Source organism: Fulmarus glacialis, unplaced genomic scaffold (genome assembly GCF_000690835.1).
Source record: "Fulmarus glacialis isolate BGI_N327 unplaced genomic scaffold, ASM69083v1 scaffold9410, whole genome shotgun sequence".
Lineage (NCBI taxonomy): Eukaryota > Metazoa > Chordata > Aves > Procellariiformes > Procellariidae > Fulmarus > Fulmarus glacialis.
The window spans coordinates 33,840-57,074 of record NW_009187093.1 but is presented as its reverse complement, the minus strand read 5'-3'; the positions used below and the strand labels follow the sequence as shown (position 1 = coordinate 57,074).

The 23,235-nt window shown below is 36.4% G+C and overlaps 1 protein-coding gene across 1 annotated transcript in view; it reads right to left on the bottom strand.

Annotated features, from left to right (window-relative positions):
- The window catches only part of SEC63 (SEC63 homolog (S. cerevisiae)), a 56,227-nt gene that overhangs the window by 5,147 nt on the left and 27,845 nt on the right, over positions 1–23,235 (bottom strand). Inside the window, exons 10-19 of the mRNA XM_009573884.1 lie at positions 21,301–21,395; positions 18,455–18,587; positions 17,174–17,266; positions 10,537–10,691; positions 8,601–8,748; positions 6,755–6,837; positions 5,012–5,071; positions 4,627–4,785; positions 3,741–3,899; positions 2,715–2,816 (exon numbers count right to left, since the gene is read on the bottom strand). Coding sequence (XP_009572179.1) covers positions 2,715–2,816; positions 3,741–3,899; positions 4,627–4,785; positions 5,012–5,071; positions 6,755–6,837; positions 8,601–8,748; positions 10,537–10,691; positions 17,174–17,266; positions 18,455–18,587; positions 21,301–21,395 — 1,187 coding nt within the window. The remainder of the gene's footprint in view (positions 1–2,714; positions 2,817–3,740; positions 3,900–4,626; positions 4,786–5,011; positions 5,072–6,754; positions 6,838–8,600; positions 8,749–10,536; positions 10,692–17,173; positions 17,267–18,454; positions 18,588–21,300; positions 21,396–23,235) is intronic.

Here is a 23,235-nt window from a genome sequence, read left to right as displayed (position 1 = left end):
GTAACAGCCAAGGGGGGAAGAAATACCAAAACAAATGACATTCATTGATCTAATGCTCAGAGGAATCTATAGAGTAAACTCTTAGGAAGTCAAGCTCCTGACCCAAAGTGCCACTGCTTTTTTATAGAAAGGACAACTGTGCAGAAGTGTTATTTTCCTCTCTCTTATTGGGTGGAATTTAAAGTTTATGCCTGTGAGAATCTGGCAAGCTAACAGGCAAGCAGGCAAAATGCCCTTTAACAGATGGGTGCAAGGTTTGGCATGCCAGGGAACCAGTATGTTCATGAAATTGGAACACCAGGGCCAGTTTCTACCTAAAAATGTCAAAACTACAATCTGTGCAGTTTCTGGATCCATGGATGCAGGAGCAGAGATAATTATTTAGGAACCTGCACAGATTAAAGATGCATCCCTGGCAGAGTAATCAACTGCCCAAAAATTTAGATGAAACAGTGTTAAGGCTACCTCCTGAGAACAAGTATATTAGGCTCAGCTACACTCAAACATCCGTAAATTCTGGAAATGCAGAGATTCACACAACTACAGCATTTCATCCTTAACTCTGCATCTCTGAACTGGCCATGACCACAATACACGTAATACTCTAAATCACAGATGAAAAAACACGCAGAGAGTACAATGGATTTTGTTCTTCAGACATTGCAGATCAACTCTATCCGAACATGCTCCAACTGCAGCTACAGCACTAAGTACAGCTGCATTCAACTTTCAGAAAATCAGTGAAGAGAGGTTGGAAAATTTACAACTGCAGTACCATGAGATAATACGTGTGTATCTTTCAAGTTCAAGCATTCTGTTCAGCCCTAGATTTTTTTTTTAGCATAACACTGTATTTAGGTTTTATCGTAAAACCCATCAGCAGCTTGGTTACACACAGCTGAAGCTTAAGCAGCTTTGTACAGAGTAAGTATAAGCCAAGTCTCTGAAGGAACCCTCAGTGCAGTAAAAAAGAAATACAGATCGTTAGCACCCCTGTGGCACTGGGCATAGCACATACTCACTGTTTGAGCTTAGACTGATGACCAAAGCCAGCTGCCTTTGCAGCAAGGAGGTATTAAGACTCTGCTGCATATTTGACATGATCTAAGGCAGCCAGAAGAGCAGAATGCCAGTACACCTTTTTCTGTTATGCTGGTGTACTGCTGGAAGCTGTATTGACAGATGGGAGGGTACCCAACAGTATCAGGAAAATACAGCATTAAGATCAGCCATTATAAAACTAGAAGTCATGAGGCCACACAACTCTCAGCTAAGGCCTTCAGGAAGACAATTTCTTTGGTTTATTTGTATATCTTGTCTGGCTCCTTAGCAACAGGTCTTGCTTCCCACACTTTACTTCCTAATGATGGCAGAACTAGGTAAAAACAGCAGGAACAGTATGATCACAAGCATGGGGATAACAGAGTATGTTTTGCACACGCAACAAGCTGTACAGGGTATAGACATAAAGAGCCTTGGGGACTGAAAAGAGGGAACAAATACACACAGTGTCTTCCTTTTTTCTCATGTCTTCCTGTTCTTCCCTGTCTCAGTTGTCTCCTTTAAACCACAAGAGAAAGCATAAGCCTTGCATCCCGCCTCCCTGTTATTTGAGATAGCACGACAAGAGAGGAGAGATCCTAGATTAGTTCCCTAGTCAGGCAGCAGGGAAGCAAAGGAAACCCTCTGAACCACTGGCCTGGAAAGAAAGTGTGGCCAAATACTCCTTCCTCCTGGTTCCAATCTGGTCGCCTCCCGAAGACTTATCTGCTCAGAACACAAAACCCACGCTTTGAAAAATCCCATCTTTTTCAAGATATCATTGCTGTAATGGGTTTTCAGACACCTATTGAGTGGTTAGCTGTTTGTGTAAATAACAACTGACATATCGGAAAATACTTTCAACACCAAAGGCTGCTGTAGAGACACCTCAGCCTACCCACTGTACTGAGTCACCACTCTCAAATACATCCCTTTCTCTGATACCCATCCACACCTAATCTTGTATTTTTGAGCTCTATCGGAAAGATTGTTCCACAATTGGCTTCCGCCACTTCCAGACTACACTGTGACAGAGAGACAGCTTTGCCAACCCTCTCCACCCTATGTGGCCACCGCACTGTTGCGTTGAGGCTTGAAGTCAAGCAGCAAGCCAAAACAATCTGCTGATCCAAATGACCCGCAAACTCTCCTGTCATTACTGTTAACACAGGAGGGGTCAGGATCCCGCCCTGCGCACAGGCACTTGCAGTTATATAAAGAGCAAGTAATACTCTACCCTTAACTCTATATTAGAGCCACTGTTGTGCTTTCACGTTCCATAGCAAAAAAAAAAAAAAAAGAGAAGAAAAGGACTATAAATTAAATCCCTATATCTGAAAAGTTTCGTTCTGAATCTATCTATATGTAGCAAATCAGCAGAAAAAAAAACTTTAGCATTATTGCTATCAAAAAGGAACCTTAAATACCATACACGTTTGCAAGTCTCTGGGAACTGGGTAGAAAGAATAATACATCGAAAGTTTTAGGAAAGTATCTGAAGGAGTTTAAGAGGATTCTACAAATTAAGACTTCTTTTAAATGAAGATTAGCAATTTTTTCAAGTATTAGACTTTTTTAAAAGCCCAGTATTACAGTCAAAATATAAAAAGAGCAATTAATCTGTACTATATTCATTCTCATGTTTCACAACTGTAATGTTTGCTATTACTGACCTCAGGAAAAAAAAGACTGTAAACAGGATGCGTTATCTTTGACTTCGTTTCAAGAAGGGCTCGTTCCTTTCTCTGTATACTTTGCTGTAATTCTTGCCACTCCTGTCGAAGACAAGTTTAAAGACTTACTGTGCACTAGCCATCTTTTGCATTATTAAAAAAAAGAAAGAAATTTTAGCCCATGGAAATGATACATATGACAAGTTCTTGCGCTGCACTACATTATAAAAGGGAAAGGCACGTAGAGATTAAGTTATACAGTATGATTAAAAGCAAAAAAAAATCATCAAGCAACAGTAAAAAACCATTCATGTAAATATTAAAAAAAAAAAAAACAAAACACAGATCTGCGGGGCTTGCACACATTCTTCAAAACTCACTTCTACAGCACTGCCTATAAAGACTCACTATCTGAGCTGCAAGAGTCCTGATTACAAGCTTGATGATTCTTTTCCCATCAGAAACTTATTCTCACCCTGTACGGGTTTTCCAGCTGTCACTCTCAAGTCTTCCATTGTAAGACCTGTGGTGCAGAAATCATCTACCACCACAATGCCTCATTCTCAATTACAATTACAGTTTCGAATGACTAACTTAATAATTAAGTTAGCACATGTAAGTACATGTACAAGTTCATTCAACTACTGCATGCTTACAGTATGCATTGCAACAGCTACTGCATGCAAAGAACAAAGTTCAAAGGAGAGACTATCTCACAAAATCTGCAGCAGCTAGTAATCAAATTAAACTGAAAGAAACATTACAATCTTTCCCTGAAGTTAAGCTATTTTTCTCACGTCATTTTTAAGTTTTCTATCTATGCTGCAAAGACCCTTCACTGGTCTCTCTGACACACGCTTGCAATAACAAAACCCTTACGCCGGAATGAGGTCTGAAAACCTCTGGAGAACTGATATTACTCCTTCATCCTAGTGTTGCCTAACCTGAGCGGATCCTAGAGGATTAAAATGCATTTTCTCTCAACCCCAGAGGCAACATTACCCTTCAAGAAAAAGTAAGGCTTACAGCTTCATCATCTTTGTTTTGCTTCTCATCTTGTTCTCTGTCAGAGTCTCTGTCACTTCCATCATCTTTTTCACTTTGAGAGTCCCTGTTTGTTTCTTCTTCTTCAGATTCACTTCCTTTATCAGAGATCTCCTCTTCTTCTTCCTTTGCAACTACTTCCTAATAGGAAAGAAAAAAAAAACAACAAACAACAAAAACCTCTAACTTTGTCTGCATTATTGTAGCACGCAGCATTCACAGCACCTGTCTTAAGGTCCTAGCCCTTATTTCCTATTCTGATCTACACTCCTCTTGTGTACACAGAGCATGTCTACAGTGAAGATTAATCCTTTTCACCTCATGTGCTAAAAGGAACAGGGAAGCAATTTTCTTTTCTCCATACGGCACCCGCAACATGAAGAAGAGAAAACAGTATTTGATTCTGGGGTTGCATTTCAAGAAGTCATAAGAAAATTAGAGAGAATGTAAGAAAGTACCTACAACATAGTCCATGAGTTGGAGAAAACACCGTGCAGTGGGAGCATGAAGGTACTAAAGCTATTTAATTTACCAGAAGAAAGTCTCATTTCAGTTTTTTCCTTTAAAGGAAAAGTAGAAGGTACAGAACAATTCACCTCCCAGAAGGCAACTAGAACTAATAAGAAGGGACTATGAAGCCAGACTTGTAAAGTAGTTGGACACAACTTTCAGCAGGCTACTGGAAACGTTACTGTGGTGGTTTTGTGATTATTTTACCAGTAATTTAAATGTAAAGAAAAAAATGCTATTTTAGGAGATATGCTTTACAAAAGCACAGAATGAAATGTAACAGACATACAAAAAAACCATCAGAAGAGGAGTGATAAGCTGAACAAAATACTAAAACATCAATAAATCTATGAGCTACCCCATTAGCTTGTTTTTGCTTCTGCTGTTTTGGTGGCTGCAATGAAGGTGGCACAGCTTTCTTTTTCAATGGCTTCTTTTTCTTTGATTTTGAAGCTTTCTTGGTTCCTTTATTCTTCTGCTGCCATCCTTTGCTCTTAACCTTGTTGACATCTCCTTGCTGCAGGAAAGCAGTATTTAAAATATTTATTCTGTTCATTAAATTTCAGGCATTCACTGTATTTTAAGCATTTTAAGCTGAGAACCAAAGTTAGAAAGCATAGCTCAAGAGAACTTCAATAGGCATTTCTGGAGAAAAAAAATGCTTGAGAAGCACACAATTAGGAACTCAAGATCTGAAAGTTAGTTCTCTTTAGCTAGTAAGAAGAACATTGATTCTTCCTTACCCCATCTTCTGTTGGTTGCTCTTCCGCTGCACATATAGATTGTTCCTTTTCAAACACTTCCTGGTTAGAGAAAGATGTGAAAACTATTAATGCCTCTCTGTACCAAAAGAGTAAATTATTATTTTATATTTGAACTCAAACTAAATCACCTTAATCAGGTCTGAAGGTTTTACTCATTATGGCAAATTCTTTTACTAGTGACAAACACAACAGGGGATTACCAGGTCAAAATTAAACACTATTTTGAACATTTGGTCTAGGATTTTACCATCACTAGCATTACAAAGAAATTTAGTAACAACACATCATCTTGTTCCAAAGAATCTACTTGTTTTAGAAAGCATAGAAATCCTGTACCACAAAAGCAAGCAGTAATAAAATGCAAATTCTGCTCCAGTTGCCAGAGCATTAAAAACTTCAACAGCTGCACTGCTACCCAGGGACATAGGACAACAAATCAAACCAGAAATGTGAAATGTTAAGACAAAACACAATGTTAGTATTGTGTAGACTAGAACATCTCTATGCAAATGGAATTTTTTCATGGATTTCTTTCTTCAAAACATACCATACGCCATTTAAAAAAAAAAAATCAGTCATAAGGAGCTGTCTTTATATATAAATACGGCAAACACGAGATACTACCATAAAAAAAGCATCATATAAAAGACTAGCTCTAGTTTTTAGGTGATGTATCTCCATGCCAGACTGCCTAGTAGAGTTCACATAGAAAACATCTTAAATGAGTTTTCTACATGCTGTCAGATGTTTTTTAATTAATTTCTACGTACAGTTCAATATGCTCACAATTTTCAGTCTCCTTCATTTTTAAGATCCAGCATAGTGATACGGTACTTTTACTTTCTACCTACTGCATCCTCAGTTATCATTGAGATGATGCATTCTGAAATTCCATAGCATGAACACATGATACCTGTATATACAGACTGCTTTCTGCTGAACTGGCTTCAATGGCTAGTCTGATCCTCAACTGTAATACTCATGCTTGTATGCTTTACTTAGAGACATAACTCAGACTGTTTACTTAGACAATTATCTGAATAGTACAGATGCAAAAATTGACACCATAGGCTTTGTTAGGTAAAAATTTGTTTTGTTTCTGTGCATTAAGTTTTTTGTTCAAAGAAAGTCATTACTGCGTTTTAAGCCAAAAAATAAACACAAGTCAGAAGTTTAACTACAAGGATGTAGTATTATTTTGGTTATGCCACATTACAACCCATTCAGCAGTCCACTTTCTTCATGTGGCACTGGTGTACCTCCTTTATATTAAGTTATGTATACTCTGCATTCTGCTGGACTGGATTTCTTTCATAAAACTGCCTAGAACACCCAAGAGATTTGTAACATTATGAGCCCACGTAAAGCGAAATCACTGTCCTAAGAACTGTAGTGAATACTCTATTCTAGTTCAAGAACTAAGTTTCTGAATGTCTCTTTTCCTGTTATCTACAAACCTCAGGGCAGTATCACTTGCCATATTCTTTTACTGTTCCCTAGACAACTGCAATGGGTCAGATTGAACTTTGGTTTGATTCCAGGAAAACTTTCTCATGCAGAAACAAAAACATAAGGGAGGATTAAAAGCACAACTTCTTGATGTCAAATCTTAATTTTACAGTTATATTTACAAAACACTATGTTAGCTTGCAAAGAAGAAATGCCTATTTATTAGTATATACTTGCAGTTACCCTGAAAGAACAAGTATTGTTAATACTTACTGCCATGGTCTGTCTTGTTAGTGTGACCAGAACAGTGACAAGAGAACCTACTGTAATATTGTTGCTGTCTTCATCATCCAAAACTAGTGTAAAAAGAAAAGCAACACATCTATTAAACTTCTTTAAAGCCTTTTTTTCCATTAAACATTGTTTCTGCTATGTCTAAATATAAGCATACAAATTCCAAAATTTTTAACAAAAAATAATTTTAAAATATTATTTAATAAGCCTCTTACAACCTCAAATATACTATCAGGATGAGGGCTGGCAATGCAGCAAACTATAAAACAGCAACATTGAGTTTGAAATTTTAATTGCATGAAAGTTAGAAAATTCAAAGTTATAGCTGCTGTGGGAACGATAACTCTGTAATATTGTGCATTATATATTAAAGCATAAAACTTCAGAAACATGAAATACCACATATGACCAAAGGGAGCCTGTTATATTTGTTCTGGGAACCATAACTTTGATTTTCCTGACTTTCATATGATGAACAACTCAATTTCAATGCCACATTAACAATCATGCATTTAATTCTTTAAGTAGAAGGCAAAGGAAAACAAAGGAACAGCAATGATTATTTTAACTAAAACATAAAACCCACAAGAAAGCCACTGAGGAGTTTATATCTCAAATCTATGAACTAGAGAATGTCCCAGGTTCGTGAGAAATAGAGTTATATCCCAATGTAGAAATTTTATTTATGCCCCCCACCCTGAGAAAGCAGTTTTACTATTCACTAGTTTTACATACATATTTTATATAATGATAATGCTGAGCTAAACAGAAAAGCATATGCATTGTTTAATCCTCCATACCACACCTGAGTACATTTGTGTGACAAATGAAGACTACAGGGAGAAAAGGGTCGCTTGCCAAAATACGGCAAGGTACTCCAAGACTGAATTTCAAGCAGATTACAGACTATGTACAATCCTGTGGTACAATAAGATAAAGTCTTTTGTTTGTTTGTTTCTAAAAAACACACATAAACAACATTTAGAAATACCAAGATTAACAGACATTTGCTTCCTTAACGGGTATTTCCATTGACATTTGCTTCTCGCAGAGGACTATGCATAAGCCAAATTACAAATTAGGCTACCCAAACAAAACATATCACATTTTGAATTTGGTCATTGCAACCACAGTAACAATATAAATTAGAAACAAGTATTAAAACAACCTTTCAAATATCTCACATTTACTAGCACTGATCTTCTACAAAGGAAAGGAGACCGCAGAACCAATTCACTTTCCACTGAAAGGCTGTCTAACAGGAATAGCTTAACAATATACCTAATCTTCAGAGAGGAAGAGCATTATACATTCATTGAAACAGTGCACACAAAACGTAGCTCAGCATAGCACGGACAAATTCTGCCACGTATAAAAACCATACAAGGATTATCACAAAGGAACCCATGAATATTTAGTCATCGGGGTTTCCAACTCAAAATCTCACAAAGGACTCTCCAGGCTGGAGTAAGCTGAGTATAAATTCTGGAATAAGCACAACTTTTTAAGACAGCTAATAAAAGTGGTATTTCAACCAGAATTTCACATTGCTCATGAAATATTAAATCAACAGATGAAATATCAGATAAGCTCCTGTAGGAGAAACTACTGCTGGCTTGGGAATCTGTGAAATGTTTCAGTGTACTTTATCTCCTCAGACTATAAATCTCATGTACAAGAGCCCGCCACTCAAAAAAGTATGTCATTTCCAGGCCACATAAATAACAGTGAGTTGTGTTTCAGCATCCTCCAAAAGCTTACTGCCAACAGACTATCAAAATGTCAGAAGAGCGACATATACAGAACAAAAGGACCTCCCACTCACCCTGTGGTTTTATATCCATAGTGACATACGGAAAGCTGCCAAGGACAGCCATAACTTCATCATATTTCTTATCTTCTAGGAAGTGCAGTAAATTGCGACGATCAGAACCTTTCAAACTCACCAAATCCTGAATACTTTTAATTTTATACTGAATTTAAAAAAAAAAAAAAAAAAAGAAAAAAGGAAGTCACATGGTAGCAGAGAACACAGTCCACGAATAAACTCTTGATAACACATCACTTGTGTCCCCGCATTACTGATGCATACACACCATTTGATTTGTTCTTACAAAAAACATACTTCAGGAAACTAGCAAGCATATGTTTTGAGAAACAATAAAACAAAGAGGTTGCATTCAAACCTGCTAAATAGCACTGTTTTGAACATCGGTGTGTTCCATACTATGTCACCCCTTAGAAACTGAATACATTTCTTATAAAACTATTACTTCAGCCAGCTTTTTCAGAAAGCTGAGCCAAGAAATTTTACTAATTGCATTCTTTATTTAGAATACTTCAGTGCTTTGAGATTTGTATTAGCAGGAACAATTAAGTTACATTTTTTTTTTCTTTTGAATATTGAGTTGCAAACAAATCTAAACCCATTCTTTTTAGGATCTGAAGAGCAGAGTGAAAAGGATAAAACAAACAGATTTGTCTGAACACTTGATTACTTCAGCCCATTAGAAAACTGCATATTTTATTTAAAACAACTTTGTACATCTAGGTAGACTGATCGTACCTCCACTCTAGGGGACTATATTTTTGAAAAGTTCAATGCATGGGAATCCTACACAAACAAGCCTAATAAATCGGTCTCATCCCTTTTTCAGGGGAAGGACAGGTGGGATTATGAGACAGCCAAATTCTTGATTTCCGTACTTTGTTACAGTGCACATGCCAAAAAATACATCTAAAATTGTGTGCTTTTTTTGTATGCTCCCTGTAGTTTAGGGATGGATTAAGAAAAGTACGCGTTTGATGATACCTGTGAAAGAACCATTCTTTTACTTCATCCAAAGGAGAAGACTACTTGACTATTTGATGAACAAGATTAAAAAAATGCAGTACTGAAGAATTCTTTATCTTCACACTAACACAGAAACATTTAAACACCACCCAAGCTAAAGCTAAACAAAACTTCCATTAGATAAAAAGAATATTGTTAAGATTGGTAAGAATTAACCGTTGTAATAAGACTATCACAAAAGTCAACAGCTTCTACTAGAAGGTAACTGCTTGTTTCTAACCAGACGTTCTTAGAAAATACACTACAGTCAAACAAACAAGCAGGTTTGAATATAGTGATATAGTCAGAGCAACAGGAGTGAAGACAAGTATGCAGGTATTCAGAAAAGATTATTCTTTTTTGTCCTTAAATTCTACAAATACCAACACTTACCCAGCTACAACTACATAGCAATAGCTTTTTAAAGCATCCTCTTTCATACATGAAGGATCACAAAATCTGAAATACTTCCCACAGTAATTGATTTTTTTTTTCCTTTTACAAACTCCTCTGTGCTACCTTCCAAATATATTTTCTATCAAACTAGATTAAGAATGATGTAAAGCCAAACAAGAAAAAAAAAATCCCAATAGGATATCCCAGCTATATTCTGGAAAAATGTTACATTAAATAGGAGATAGTACTCTGTAATAAGAAGAAAACTCTGTTTCTTCTGTTTGTGAGGTGAATGTAGACTGGTCTTTTACACTCTTTTACACTTACAAGATCTCTGATCTTAATTCCCACCTCCTGTGATGGACTTTAAAGAAACACAGATCTAGGAAGTATTGTACTCAATTCCTGAAAAAATACATAAATTTTTATTCTCTTAGTTAATTCATGACCTTGGTTCCTTACAGGCAAATAGGTAAAAGAAGTAACAGAAAATGTTTTAAGACCTTACCAAGTACCATTCATAGTTTTATACCTTTTTATGATTGGAGACCCGCCTAAGGTTGTCCTCTTCAATGTGAGGCAGCTGCAAAAGGGGAGACTTGAACTGCTGAAGTCCCTGGACAGTCATCTGGGAAAGTTTCATGCAATTTTCCAAAGATCCCAAAGATGGAGCACGGAACTCCCTTTCTTGGGGAGAATGAAACAGACAACATAATTTTTAATTTTTTTCCTTCTTACACTTTCACAATGTATACTTATGTTATAGACTACAGAAAACCTTGTTTTCAGTCAGGCAAAAGAGGCATCTTAAAATGTTCAGCATAATTAACCAGGCAGCCTTTTTACTCTCATTGCAGTCACACAGCTAGGCAGACATTTTCTTCCCTCTACTTAGACTACCACAGCTAAACACTAAGAAAGGGAAAGACTTCCATCTAACATTGTCTCAGGGAACAACAGCACAATGTATCTATGCAATTATTATAAAAACTCCACCGCTTAAGTTCTTTAAAAAAAAAGCAACATCAAAACTGACTTGTTTTAAATTTGTACATTTTATATATGTGTGTATATAACGCGTTTAGCTCTACTTTGTAAGCATATCATTAAAAACAGTTTATCATTAAACATTAATCTTTTACAACACAATACATTATTTATAAAATTTTTATCTTGGAGAGATGAACATAAAGGTAGCAGCCTATTACATGCAAGAAAAAAATGTAGGTATAACTGAAGCTAAGCAGGGCATATTATGTTAGAAGGCAGTAAGAATAGCTACAAAAATATCAAAGGCATGGCTTTTATAAGTAAACCCAGAGGTTACAAGGGGTGTCTGAGCAAACATCTATTTGACTTTTATTTTATAAGTTACCTATAATTCTTCTAATGTTTTAAAGTACAAAGAGGTATACACTCTACATAATTAAAATAATTAAAAGATAGACAAGGAGAAAGTCTTAACCAGAAGAGAACAAAAGAAAAAAAAATAGTCATTTACTCTTTATCACGTCTGCAAAGAAATGAAAAAGCAAAGCAGATAGGTGTCCACATACTGCTATTTAACTTTGTTAGAGAACTGTCTATTCATAAATAAGACTTCTCAAAACCCTGTTTAGAAAACTCACTTCAGAATTCCCCTGCAGCTCAAGAACTGCTGCAAGTCCAGAATCAGCAATGTTCAGGTTGCTCTATATGTATTTCTCTGTTTCACGGTAAAGTAAGTTAGATTCTCTTCAGAGAGCGAAGAGGAATTTAAGCTACTTAATTTTTTTTTCTGAATTCACATGTGGCATATGAAAGAATTGAAGCAATTTTAAACAAGTATTACAGAAAGCGCCTGTAATTTATGATGCCTGTCATTTTATTTAAGAATCAGGATGTGTATTTTCCCTATACTTCAAAACCTTTTCTCAGGAAAAAAAAAATCTGCCTTTGATTACCTTGACTGTTACAGGTATATTCTGCATATAAATATATAAAAATAAGTATGAATACAAATATCTGTGTGTGTACATACACAAATATATATGTATACAAATATGCATATTCGGTATGGACTTTATTTGGCTGGTATCAGTATATTTGGGACACTACAACAGGGGCGTAGAGGCATCTTTCAATAGATTGATTAGACAGATGGTCAGAAGGGATATGCCTGCTCTGCTAGGGCTGTGTGATGGAGCTTACCACAATACCAAGGCAATTAGAGACGTGGATAAAAGCAGGTTTACTTACACCTGGGTGAGAAGGTGTAACCAGCACCTGACCAAAAGGGTACCAAAGCAAAAATTGCTCAATGTTTAATTTAAGTGCCAATGGCCATGTATTTTGATAAAAAGCGAGTTTAAGTTAATTTTAAAACATTTTACAGAGGAAATACGAAACGGTAACAAATCTGACCAAAAAACGCAACTTGGTGTCTTCAGTATGTTTTCTCCTTCAGCATGTTAAATGCATATGAAAGATCACTCCATCACCTCTGCTCCACCTGCCCTTGTCCCCTCGAATGGCCTGTTTATTCATTAATTACACCAACCTATAAATATAATCAGCTATCAAATCAAATTGCATGGCAGGAGCTGTGTTGTTTTTTTTTTTAAACCCATTATACTAATAAACACTGTGAAGATTATATGCAAAGCAAAGAGAAAAATAACACCAGAGGGATTATGAATGGAACTACCGAGCTAGAAATACTGGTAAGTAACAAAGATGTAACTTGCACCTTTCAGAAAAAGTAGTAATGGAAAGACTAATTTCCCAACTAAATAGCAAAAAATTTACTTTCCATCTTACCTATCTTCTACTTCCCCCATACTTTTTTTGGCTGCTGCTAAGGAAAGTCACAGGATTTTTTTGTATTTTAAAAAACCCACACTGCAAACCAAGTTAATAAAAGAATCCTACATATTCTCTGACAAACTGGCTTTTGCAGGAAATTCACCTAGAGCTTTGAGACCACAGAGCACTAGTCAGAGTAGAAATTCCTCTCTTTCTTAAAGCATTGACTCATCATCCATATGACAGTAGAACAGTATTTTAACAAAGTTGAAGAATATTATTTTGGTTTCCTGAAAATAACACAGGACTTTATATTCCCCAAGAGTGGATTTGAGGAGAGACAGTATAGCTTTTAATACCACGCAACTGCCCCACCATAAAATGAATGCCATTGCTGCACATATTTTGATGCCTTCTGCTTGTCAAAACGCACAAGCTAAGATGACATTTAATCTAAGGTCATAAAGTCATCCAAAACATATGACCTTAAAGTAGTCAATCACAAATTTAAATGCAAACCATAGTTGCTTGTGAAGGAATGGCATACACCTGAGTCAAACCACAACCTCTACATTACACTGCAGCTTCCAATCCGAATTAAGAAATGCCCTTTGACTGCACAGCTGAACTGATGCCTAACCTTTCTGCAGACAGTTAATCGAGCACATTCCATGGTTTTGGCAGCAAAACACCTCACTTGGCAGGGCAGCTCACTACTTATGATACTTAAGGATGATCTCAAAGAAGCCATCAGGATAATTTAGACCCGCTGATGATCAACTACCAGCTAATCATCACAAAACAATGGATGCAAGCCAGGGATGCCACAGAGCAAAGCGTATTTTCAGGGAGCTGCACGTAAAAATAAAGTCTCACGGACTATGTGGAAATCAGGCAAGAGAATAAAATATATTTTATCCAAAGGTAGCTCACAATTGCCACATTTTCCACCAGGCTGGAAAAAGCCTCATAGTAACTAAAAACTGACTGGACTGAAATGAAAATAGTATCAATTTTGCTTTTATGAAAGCAAATTAAAACTGTTCCTTGGAAATAACAAATCCAAACTCATCTGCAAAGAATGATAGCTCTGTTAAAAATTAAGAAGTAACCATGATTAAACGATTTTTATGCCAAACCTACACTCATTCTTCCGTGACAGATTGTTTCTAATGGGGTTTAATAAGAAAGGCAGTGTCCATGGCTTTTATAGGGATACATAAGCAGTCTGAGGTACCACTTTTTGCTATCTGGGGAGGCATGATGCTTGTCCGTGCGAAGGGCTCAGACAGCAGAACTGTCTCATTCTGTGATGTGTTGTCCTTAGTGTTTCTCAGTCTTTCTTACAGTTCCTGAAGAACAGCTGACACTGGACCAATAGTTGAATGCTACATGGACATTTTTAAAATTAACTAGGAAAACAAAGTGCCAAGATTCTGAAGATTCATCCAAGGCGCTTTTCTTCAAAAGACTTGATTACAAAGTATGCATAAATGGTTGTTGTTATTTTTAAGATGATGATGATGATGATGATAATAATAATAATAATAATAATATTCAGGGTATTTGAAAGACGTAAGTGAATGCAGCGCCAAATGAGACTCCTCATCCCACCATCAATTTAGGTTTCACAAAATAAGATTTGTCCCAAAAATATTTCTTAGATAATATTAATGCATGCTATCATCTTTGTATTTTCACAGATCAGGACTGCTGAACATCTATGGCTAATTATAGCATGTGATAACTTTATACACCATGTCAAGGCTGATTTAAGTGAAAATTAGAACTAAACCCAGAAACATATGTAGTTAAGCTTTAAGCTACTTAAAATTATGTTAAGATGACAAATACACAAACTTAAACAAAACAGTCTCTCAAAAATTTCAACATCTAACTATAATTTTACTTGTATCTTAAAAAAAAAAACCAAACAGTGACACCTTTTCCATTTCCAGTTGTTTCCCAACAATAGTCAGCAGGGGTACAAAATTCTCTCTACATGTACGGTCATCAAAAGTATGGTCAACATTAAATTTGCTAAGTAGCAAAAATGGTCATTTTCCTTTAGATCAAAGACCAAAATTCTGAAATGGTTTACTTTCAAGTCCTCATTATTGTTGGCCTGATGGGCAACCGTTCAGTACCACCTTCCCTTGAATGCCTTGTGCTGAGAGCACTGGCATGGAAGTCAGAGGAAACGTTTGGTACAAGTTTCTGAATACTGCCATTTTAAAACTTTGGAAATGGTTTTGAGAAAACCTGCTAAAGAAATACCAAACAAATCCTCAACTATATCTATGATATACTTCTACTTCGAGTTTTTCCAAATCTATGAAGTAACTGCTACCATACATAATGACAACTATAATTTCTCATCCACTTTCACAGACTCACTGAGGTTGGCAGGGATCATGAAAATCTCTAGAAATTGTTAGTAGCAGAAGTTGTTTAGGTTTGTTTTTTTAATAACCATCACCTCCATTTCACATGCAAATGGAAAACTAGTTTACACTATTGTCTTCCAAAATACTGTTTGTTTTTTTTTAATTTTAATTTAAGCTAAAACCTAAATTTTCTGGAACTTCAAAGCAGTTTATTAAATACACTGCATCTATAAGTAATCATTTTACTGTCAAATTAAAAAAGTATCTCCATGTACATACAGAACTAGAGAAGAATACAGCTACTTGGAGGTCATTCAAGTTGCAAAGTGTATCACGTACTCTGTTAAGTATCTTATTTCAGCTTTTACAGGAAGAGATATAGGTAGTTTTCATTTTTCAAAGACTTCCAGTTCTGTTGCATAAAAAAAGCTTCTGGCTGTATTATTTTGGTTTCATTTTGCACAAGTGAAAACAAGTATTTGCTAGTTGACTAATATATACATAGGTAATCTTAAAAGACATCTTCTGAAGTATTTTTATAAAAAAAACTATCCAGATTTAAAAAAAAAAAAGACATACCTACATACCTATATTAGGCATACACAAGGGCTTATAAACAAATAAAAAGAAGTCTTCACTCAAGCGCTTTTCATAATTAGCTGTAATGTGTGGGCTTGGCCTGCTGAGCTAGCAAAACTCAAAAAACCAAACCAAACAACAAAAATCCCAACACTTCCAAAACAGCTACTTAGCTTTTTATGAAATAAATTATTAAACCACTAAACTAAAAGTTTCACAGCATTAGTTTCCTCAGCTTAAATCTGTACTGGAGATATCTTTGCAATTTAGTTACTGTGCTAGTCTGGAGAATATTCACAAAAACATATCCAGTATCTATCCACAGCTGAGCTCTTAATATGATACTCATTAATAAATATAATCTAATGTTAAGTGAACATTACTTCTACAACGAAAAATATGGCTACTGTTTCCTTCCAGGTTCCGAGTTTTCTCCCCAGCAGTGTCACAGACTAGTAAAGATAGGGTTTAAAAGAGAAATAGAAATACACTTAATCAATACTTCCTTCTAAAATAGGACACGTAAGCCAGCATGCAACAGCCTTATCTGCTCACATCCCCTCTCTTGTACTTTATTTGGTTATGGAGCACAATTTCCAGCACCACTTGCAATAGTGCTGGGAAAGACCTTCCCCAAAACCATTCTTGTTAGGAGGCTATCAATGCTTGTTAAAGGAGTTTTGGTCTAGTAAAGATCGACCAATGAGTATTATTTGATGGCAAGCAAAATGGTCCCCAGTTTGGCATTAAAAAAAAAATGCCTTGCCTATGTTTGTTGCAGTAACGGAATGAGATCCAAGTCTTTGTTTCTTTACACTGCAAGCTACCATCTTCAGCATAATTGCCTTTTTACAGTAAAAATAAAAAAGCTTACATATCACATTTCAATTGAGTTGTAATTTCTATGCCAATTATGGCAAAGCACCTGCCACTACAAGTTCAGGGGAAAAAAAAACCTACATAGCAGGCTCAACAGCATAGGAACCAGAAATAGAAAAATATGAGCAACACACAAACCAAGAAACGACGGCAAAGAAATGAGCCAAAACACAAGTGACACTCATATCAGAAGGGGAAGAACTGTGAAAGTGCAAATCAAAAGACGGATGAACACAAGGTTCAACAAGTCTTATACTAAGTGCTTTGCTACCAAAAGTGGACCGATCTTTAAGAAAAGGTTTTCAATTGCATTTAAGGAGAAACACAGATACTCAAGATTTCAGAGTAGGGCTTGGCAGCAGCAGCAGCATTTCAATCTTCAAAATGCAGAGCTCTCTCATTACAGTGAAAAGAGCAAAAGCACATTTAGGCACTTCTAAATATCACAGGTTAAGTTTACCACAAGAACCAAAGACTTCATGAAATATTGCAATGAAGAATCGTATTTACTAGTTTTAATTATACAGTTTCTTTTCTTACCTTCCCGGCTTCGAGCCATTATTATTAGTTGGCAGATCACATTAATCATTTCTTGAAGTAGTGCAGGACTCTTTTTCAGGATAAACTGCTGATCTGCAAGACATAACTGGCTGCAATTATGCTGCACTTCTATTACGAAAAAAGGGGACAGTTTACATGAACTGGACATTTAATGTTGCAGTCTTCATTTCTATTCATTCTTGTATTATTGAAAATACCACTTTATTCACATTGACACGTCCATCCGTAACATTCGCTAACAAAACAGGAAAGAGCAAGTGCTAAGAGGCAACACAAATTTTGTGTACCAGACAAGCAGCTTCCACACCAAATCAAGAAGTACTTATTAGATCCACCTAAAAAAGCAACAGGATGGCACAGATGATTTACCAGTCTTATTAAAATAGCATTAATTCTTCAGGTAATCACAGGTTAAAAAAAAGGATTTTTAATTTTAAGTGAAACACCAATTTTGGGAAGAACATTATTTGTAAAGTTCTAACTACTTTTTTATACAGATCTGTGAAGTTCTAACTACAAACAGTAACTAAATGGCAAGGAAGAGGAGCTATTTTTAGTGGCTATTTAAAACTGACCATTTTTCTTTTGAAAGAAACTGAAAAACTTGAACCAAAGCATCTTCATTGTTTGGTTGGTTCTTTTTTGGTTTTTTTTTTTTATTTGCATTAAAATATAGAACATCTCAAGTTTGCTAGTCAGCGTAAGAAACCATGCTTTTCATGGTTGAAACTTAAGAACTGCATTTAGAAACATTTCAGTTTGGATATTTACAAGTATGAAAAATTGCAAAACACAAAACTGAAGCTCATATGTAACTGCTATTTTAAAGTTCTAATCTTGTCACCCTTGCTTTACATAGTTGAGGGCGAAACTCCAAAAGTAACCATGAATGGAAATGTTATAGGTAGAGAGCAATATTATGCTTATCTTGGATTTCTTTACTCTGAAAAGCAAGTACACTTCACATGTTAACTTTTTATTCTATTACAAAGAAAAAAAAAATTTATCAAAGTCACATTTGCAGCCAAAAAGCATTAAAAACTAGGATATTAGTATTACAGGGCTATCGAGAGAATGAGAAAATGCTAAGTAAATGTTTTAGAGAGTCATTACAGTTGAAAAACCAAGTACACTGCATACAGATTATTGAGCAGAGATCCATGCAACTCTTTAATGCACAAAAAGTATATTTAGGAGTATTGTAGCATGCAGTGTGTTGCTCTGTTTCCAAAAATATCCAATTAGTGGAGAAGCCATTACCTTCTTCAAGGACCTCAGGAACTTTCATCCTGGCAAGATGAGTCAACAGCAGAACTCTGGCTTTCAGGCTGTAAGGGCAGGTGAGTGGAGGCTCATTCTTCTTTAAATTTATGCCACCAATTTCTCTGATTAGCTAAAATAAAATAATTAAATACAAATAGCTATTTTGGTGCTAAAGAGAAACAAACACAGGAGGAGAACAGTTTACAAGGAAAAAAAGTTACATTCACAAAAGCAAGCCTTCAAGTAACTTTTCCCTGGAAGGTTCTGTAGAGATGAATGTTAGCCATTTTTATTCATAACCCAGCTCTAAGAAGTATCTTTAAATGCCTTGTTTCAATATGGGGGCAAGGAGGGGGAAGTAAAGATTTGCACACAAGAAACTTGCCTTGAATAGTATTGAGTAAATTCGTATTGATAGATAAGTATTTTTAGAATTTGATTTTATTGCCAAGGTTTACTAGATTTCTATGGTATTTATATGAAATTCAATATGCACTAGCAATAGCATCATCTTGAGACCTTTCACCCACCTAAGACCTAGCCAACTTCCTCAAAAATAGTCTCAAGTATCACAGGAAGGAGGGTTATAAACCTGAACTCCCTCGTAGGCTGAAGAGCAAGTATTTTAACTTATTTATAAACAGCACCAACTTGAAAAAGCATGGTATTCTTTATTCAGGATGACCTGTCTTGATCCTGACTAGACCAAGATGCACAGTTCAAACAGGTCTCTCACCTGAATTTGTTGAAGACCCTGGAGGGAGAGGCTGCAAAGCTGAGCAAGAAGCTCATAGTTTGTAAGAATCAATACATGGCCCAGAAGCTTCATTTTTTAGGTCAACAAGTCACATAGGGAGAGATTGAGGTTCCAAAATCTCCAACACAAAGGGAAGTTAGGGTATCAGCAGCCAGGCTACACTGACCTTTGACCAGGCTCTCCCTACACTTGAAAAAAGATCTTCTAACAAGAAGTTCCTTATAAGCACATCCTGCGGTAACACCAGACCAAGATGACTGAAACTTTGATAAGAAAACTTTTATAAAAAGTATCGATACTGGGTTTACGATAAAACAGTAAAATAAGAATGGGAACAATGATCATGGCCCAAAAAGCAGGATACACTAACAAAAATTATTAGCAATACCCTTTTGCACTGATGCTTTGGAGACTTGTACTGCCACATACTAAGAAAAAAAAAAAAAACCACGGATGACACTGATGACTGGAGCTTTAGAAATGGAACAAAATCCAACAATATAAAATGCAAGGTCATGCACTTGCATACTAACAGGAACGGTGGCTCGAAGATGGGAGCTTGTTAGCTGGAAAACAGGGGTGTATAAGACGAGAGAAATCCAGAAAACAGCAATCCCACACTAGTTGTATTAAACCACCAAATGAAACAGCTGTGGAAAACAGTATGCTGAAAGTTATTCCCTGCGGAAATACAGGAATAGCAGTGCCACCAAGGCACTGCTAAGACTTAACATGGAATACCGTGGACAATTCTGAGCAGGCAAAATAAAAAATAATGTAAAATTTAGAAATATCTTAATTGGGGACAGTACCTTATTCAGCATGTAGCAGGATGAGGGAAATGAAGAGCCTTTTGGGAAAGAGGGGATTAAAAGACAACAGCTTTTCTAGTTTAGCAAAATGAAGACAAAAAGAGAACAAATGGGCTATTGCTTCTGTCTATAAACGCGTTAAGGATACACACAGCAAGAATCATTTAGACTTAAGAATAATGATGACAAAAAATACGGATATAAATTGGTCGCAAACAAGACTCCTAACCACTAGAACAGCAAGTTCTGGAACAACTTCTCAGTAGGCTATGGTTACAGGAGACTTGACTGCCTTTTAAATAAAGAATGATTAAATGTAAAGGGTTTGCATGATGCCAGTGCTTGCAACAGTACTGGAGAAGAACTGATGATCAAGGTGATCTTTCTGTCCTGTGCTCCCAAGCACGATGCCTGCTGAAAAACCTCACCTAACCACAATTCCAGCTACTTCTCTTAAAGTCCACAAGATGATAAAGAATTTGTAAAACAGACAAAGACAATTGAGTAAAGAGGTTTCTCAGACTATTTTCTTTATGTTTAGGACACAAAGTATGTTTATGAAAATTCAATTGCATGCACAGGAAGGTTAAATTTGTGAGACTAGGCCCCCCGACTTTGCAAGCTCAAAACATTTTCATTGGAGCATTTTGTATACTGTGTTTTAAACTTCTTAAAACCAAAGTGTTCGTTTCTGATAAGTAAGACTTCCTAAAACTCTGCTAGCAATAATTATTTGCCACAGTATGCATTATGGCATCTCTGTTGGGAAGACTGAGTGGAAATGAAAATAAAAGGCAACCAGAGGGGAACTGACATTCGTGAAGGAATCTTTATAATATTTAAAGATATTATTAATTCAGACATCAGATAATAATTTTATTTCAGTATTAACATAACGAACCAGATCTGTGTTAATGATTTAAAAGAACTTTATCAAATGGCAATCACCTCCTTATATCAATACTCAAAATTTATAAGGACTGACACTAATTCCCTATTTAGTTCACCCCTCCCCCAAAACCCAACCCAGCAGTCTATACACTAAACTGATTCCATTTAAGCTAAGCATTATCTGCAATTAATGTTATCTTTTCTTTTAAAAAAATTAAATTAAGTGTAGCTTCTAATTTCTATTTCTGGAGAGAGACAGTTGCATCTCAACAAAATTAATGCCTTGAGAACTTGAATTCTGTCATCTGGTCACCTCGAAGCACCATCTCCCTCTTCCCTTGAAGGGGTCAGTTATTTATAAAACATCTCTTGATATAACTAACCTGTGGTATCTGAATGTTGTCTGCTGGTCTGCTCGTAGCATCTTTATTGTACTGAGGATCAAATTCAGATGCCCCTGCTAAAACCATGATAAGCCCTGCAAAGATAATTGGAGGCAGACAGAGAAAATGTCAGCAACATCCTTTGCCACTGAGTGATTGCTTCAGAACCGTCAGCCATTTCTTTCCCCAACAACCATGAATATCCATGTTCTCTATTTAATGGATCAGTTACTACTGCCACACGGCAAAGGAGGCAAGAACCAATGTCTGGCACAAGACAAAAGAGATCGCTCAAGGCTCCATTTTGCATGGCATCAAGTCCAGCATTTGATTCTAAATGACTTCAAAAAACATCGTTAGACTTCTTTAGGACTGGCAGGCGTCACTGCACAGCAGTTTGACTACTTCTGCATGCTCACAGAACCATTCCTCTCAGCAATTCACGTGCCTGCAGCTGCACCACAACGTGTGTACTGGAGGGGGACGTGGGAAGGATAAAATTTCAATTCAATTTTTTGTTCAGTCAGCATCAAAAATCCACCAAAAATTTTCTTTTAATTATTAGAAAAGCAGTTCAATAAATACCCCTGCAAACAAATTCCATGAAGATGATGGACTGCTCTTCTCCTAACGTGATTAGGAAAATCCATACTACCTCAAAACATTCTGTTGTGTAATTAAGATGAAAGACCTACACAATGGGGTATTTTAGCCCCATTAAGAGCTTTCTGCTCATGAACATATCAGATGCCTCAGCCATAGACAATGAGAGAAAGCTCACCCCATCATTTGCTCCAGTTAAAATAACTTTTTCAGCAATAATTACACAAGCTTCATTCTTAAATTTTGAGCAAGTTCTTTTCTGAGCAAGTCAAAGCTATTTTTGCCTGCTTGCAGGCTCAGTGAATTCCACCTACTAACAACTAGCCAAGTTCCCTGAGCATCAATTTTTGTTTCCGTTCTCGATTATCTATTTACTTCCTGAGCAGAGCATAACGAAGGGTTTCAGACAACTATAAATACTTTCCTATTATTTAAGATCCACAACTGTGGATCTTTAAGAAAGGAAGTTTTTAAAACTCGTTTATATTGAATTTAAAAAAAAAAATCTAACACACAGCAAGCCATGCAGATTTGTCTCATCATTTCCCTAGCCGTGTTTGATTACATCTGCCCAGGCTTAAGCCTTGAGTTTTGGCACTGGTACCTTACACCACTGGAATTCACAACCAAGCAAAAGCCTTACCTGATCACCATGTGATTTGTCTAAGCCACCTCAGCTGTGCCTCATTTTTCATTCAGACTGCACAACAGACCTCAGAGGAAGTAACTGACCTGCCTCTGACCCCAGGACTCCCTGAAAGTGTTAAGTCCTTAAATAAGGCCACTTAAACTTACGGTTAACTTTTTAACCAATCTAGGAGAGACAAGGCAAGCCTCAAAGCTATGGTTCTGAGCAAGGTTCAACATGAAATAATCTACTGCTGCCAATAAGTTTGGAGAAAGAAGAGAACAGGTTCGCAGTGATCTCCCTAAACTTCTAAAGGTATCTCGCCTACTCTCCCGTTTCTCCTTTCACACCTAGCTGTTTGGAGACAGGAAAAAGCATGGAGTATGACAAGGTGGAGAGCATAAATTGGTCTAAATTAACCCTGCACACAAATCCATTTGTGCTGTGACTAGAAAGCTAACGTATTTCCTCTCTCTTAGAGCCAGGTTCGCAGTGATCTCCCTAAACTTCTAAAGGTATCTCGCCTACTCTCCCGTTTCTCCTTTCACACCTAGCTGTTTGGAGACAGGAAAAAGCATGGAGTATGACAAGGTGGAGAGCATAAATTGGTCTAAATTAACCCTGCACACAAATCCATTTGTGCTGTGACTAGAAAGCTAACGTATTTCCTCTCTCTTAGAGCTCTCGGATTATCTGTGAAGCAT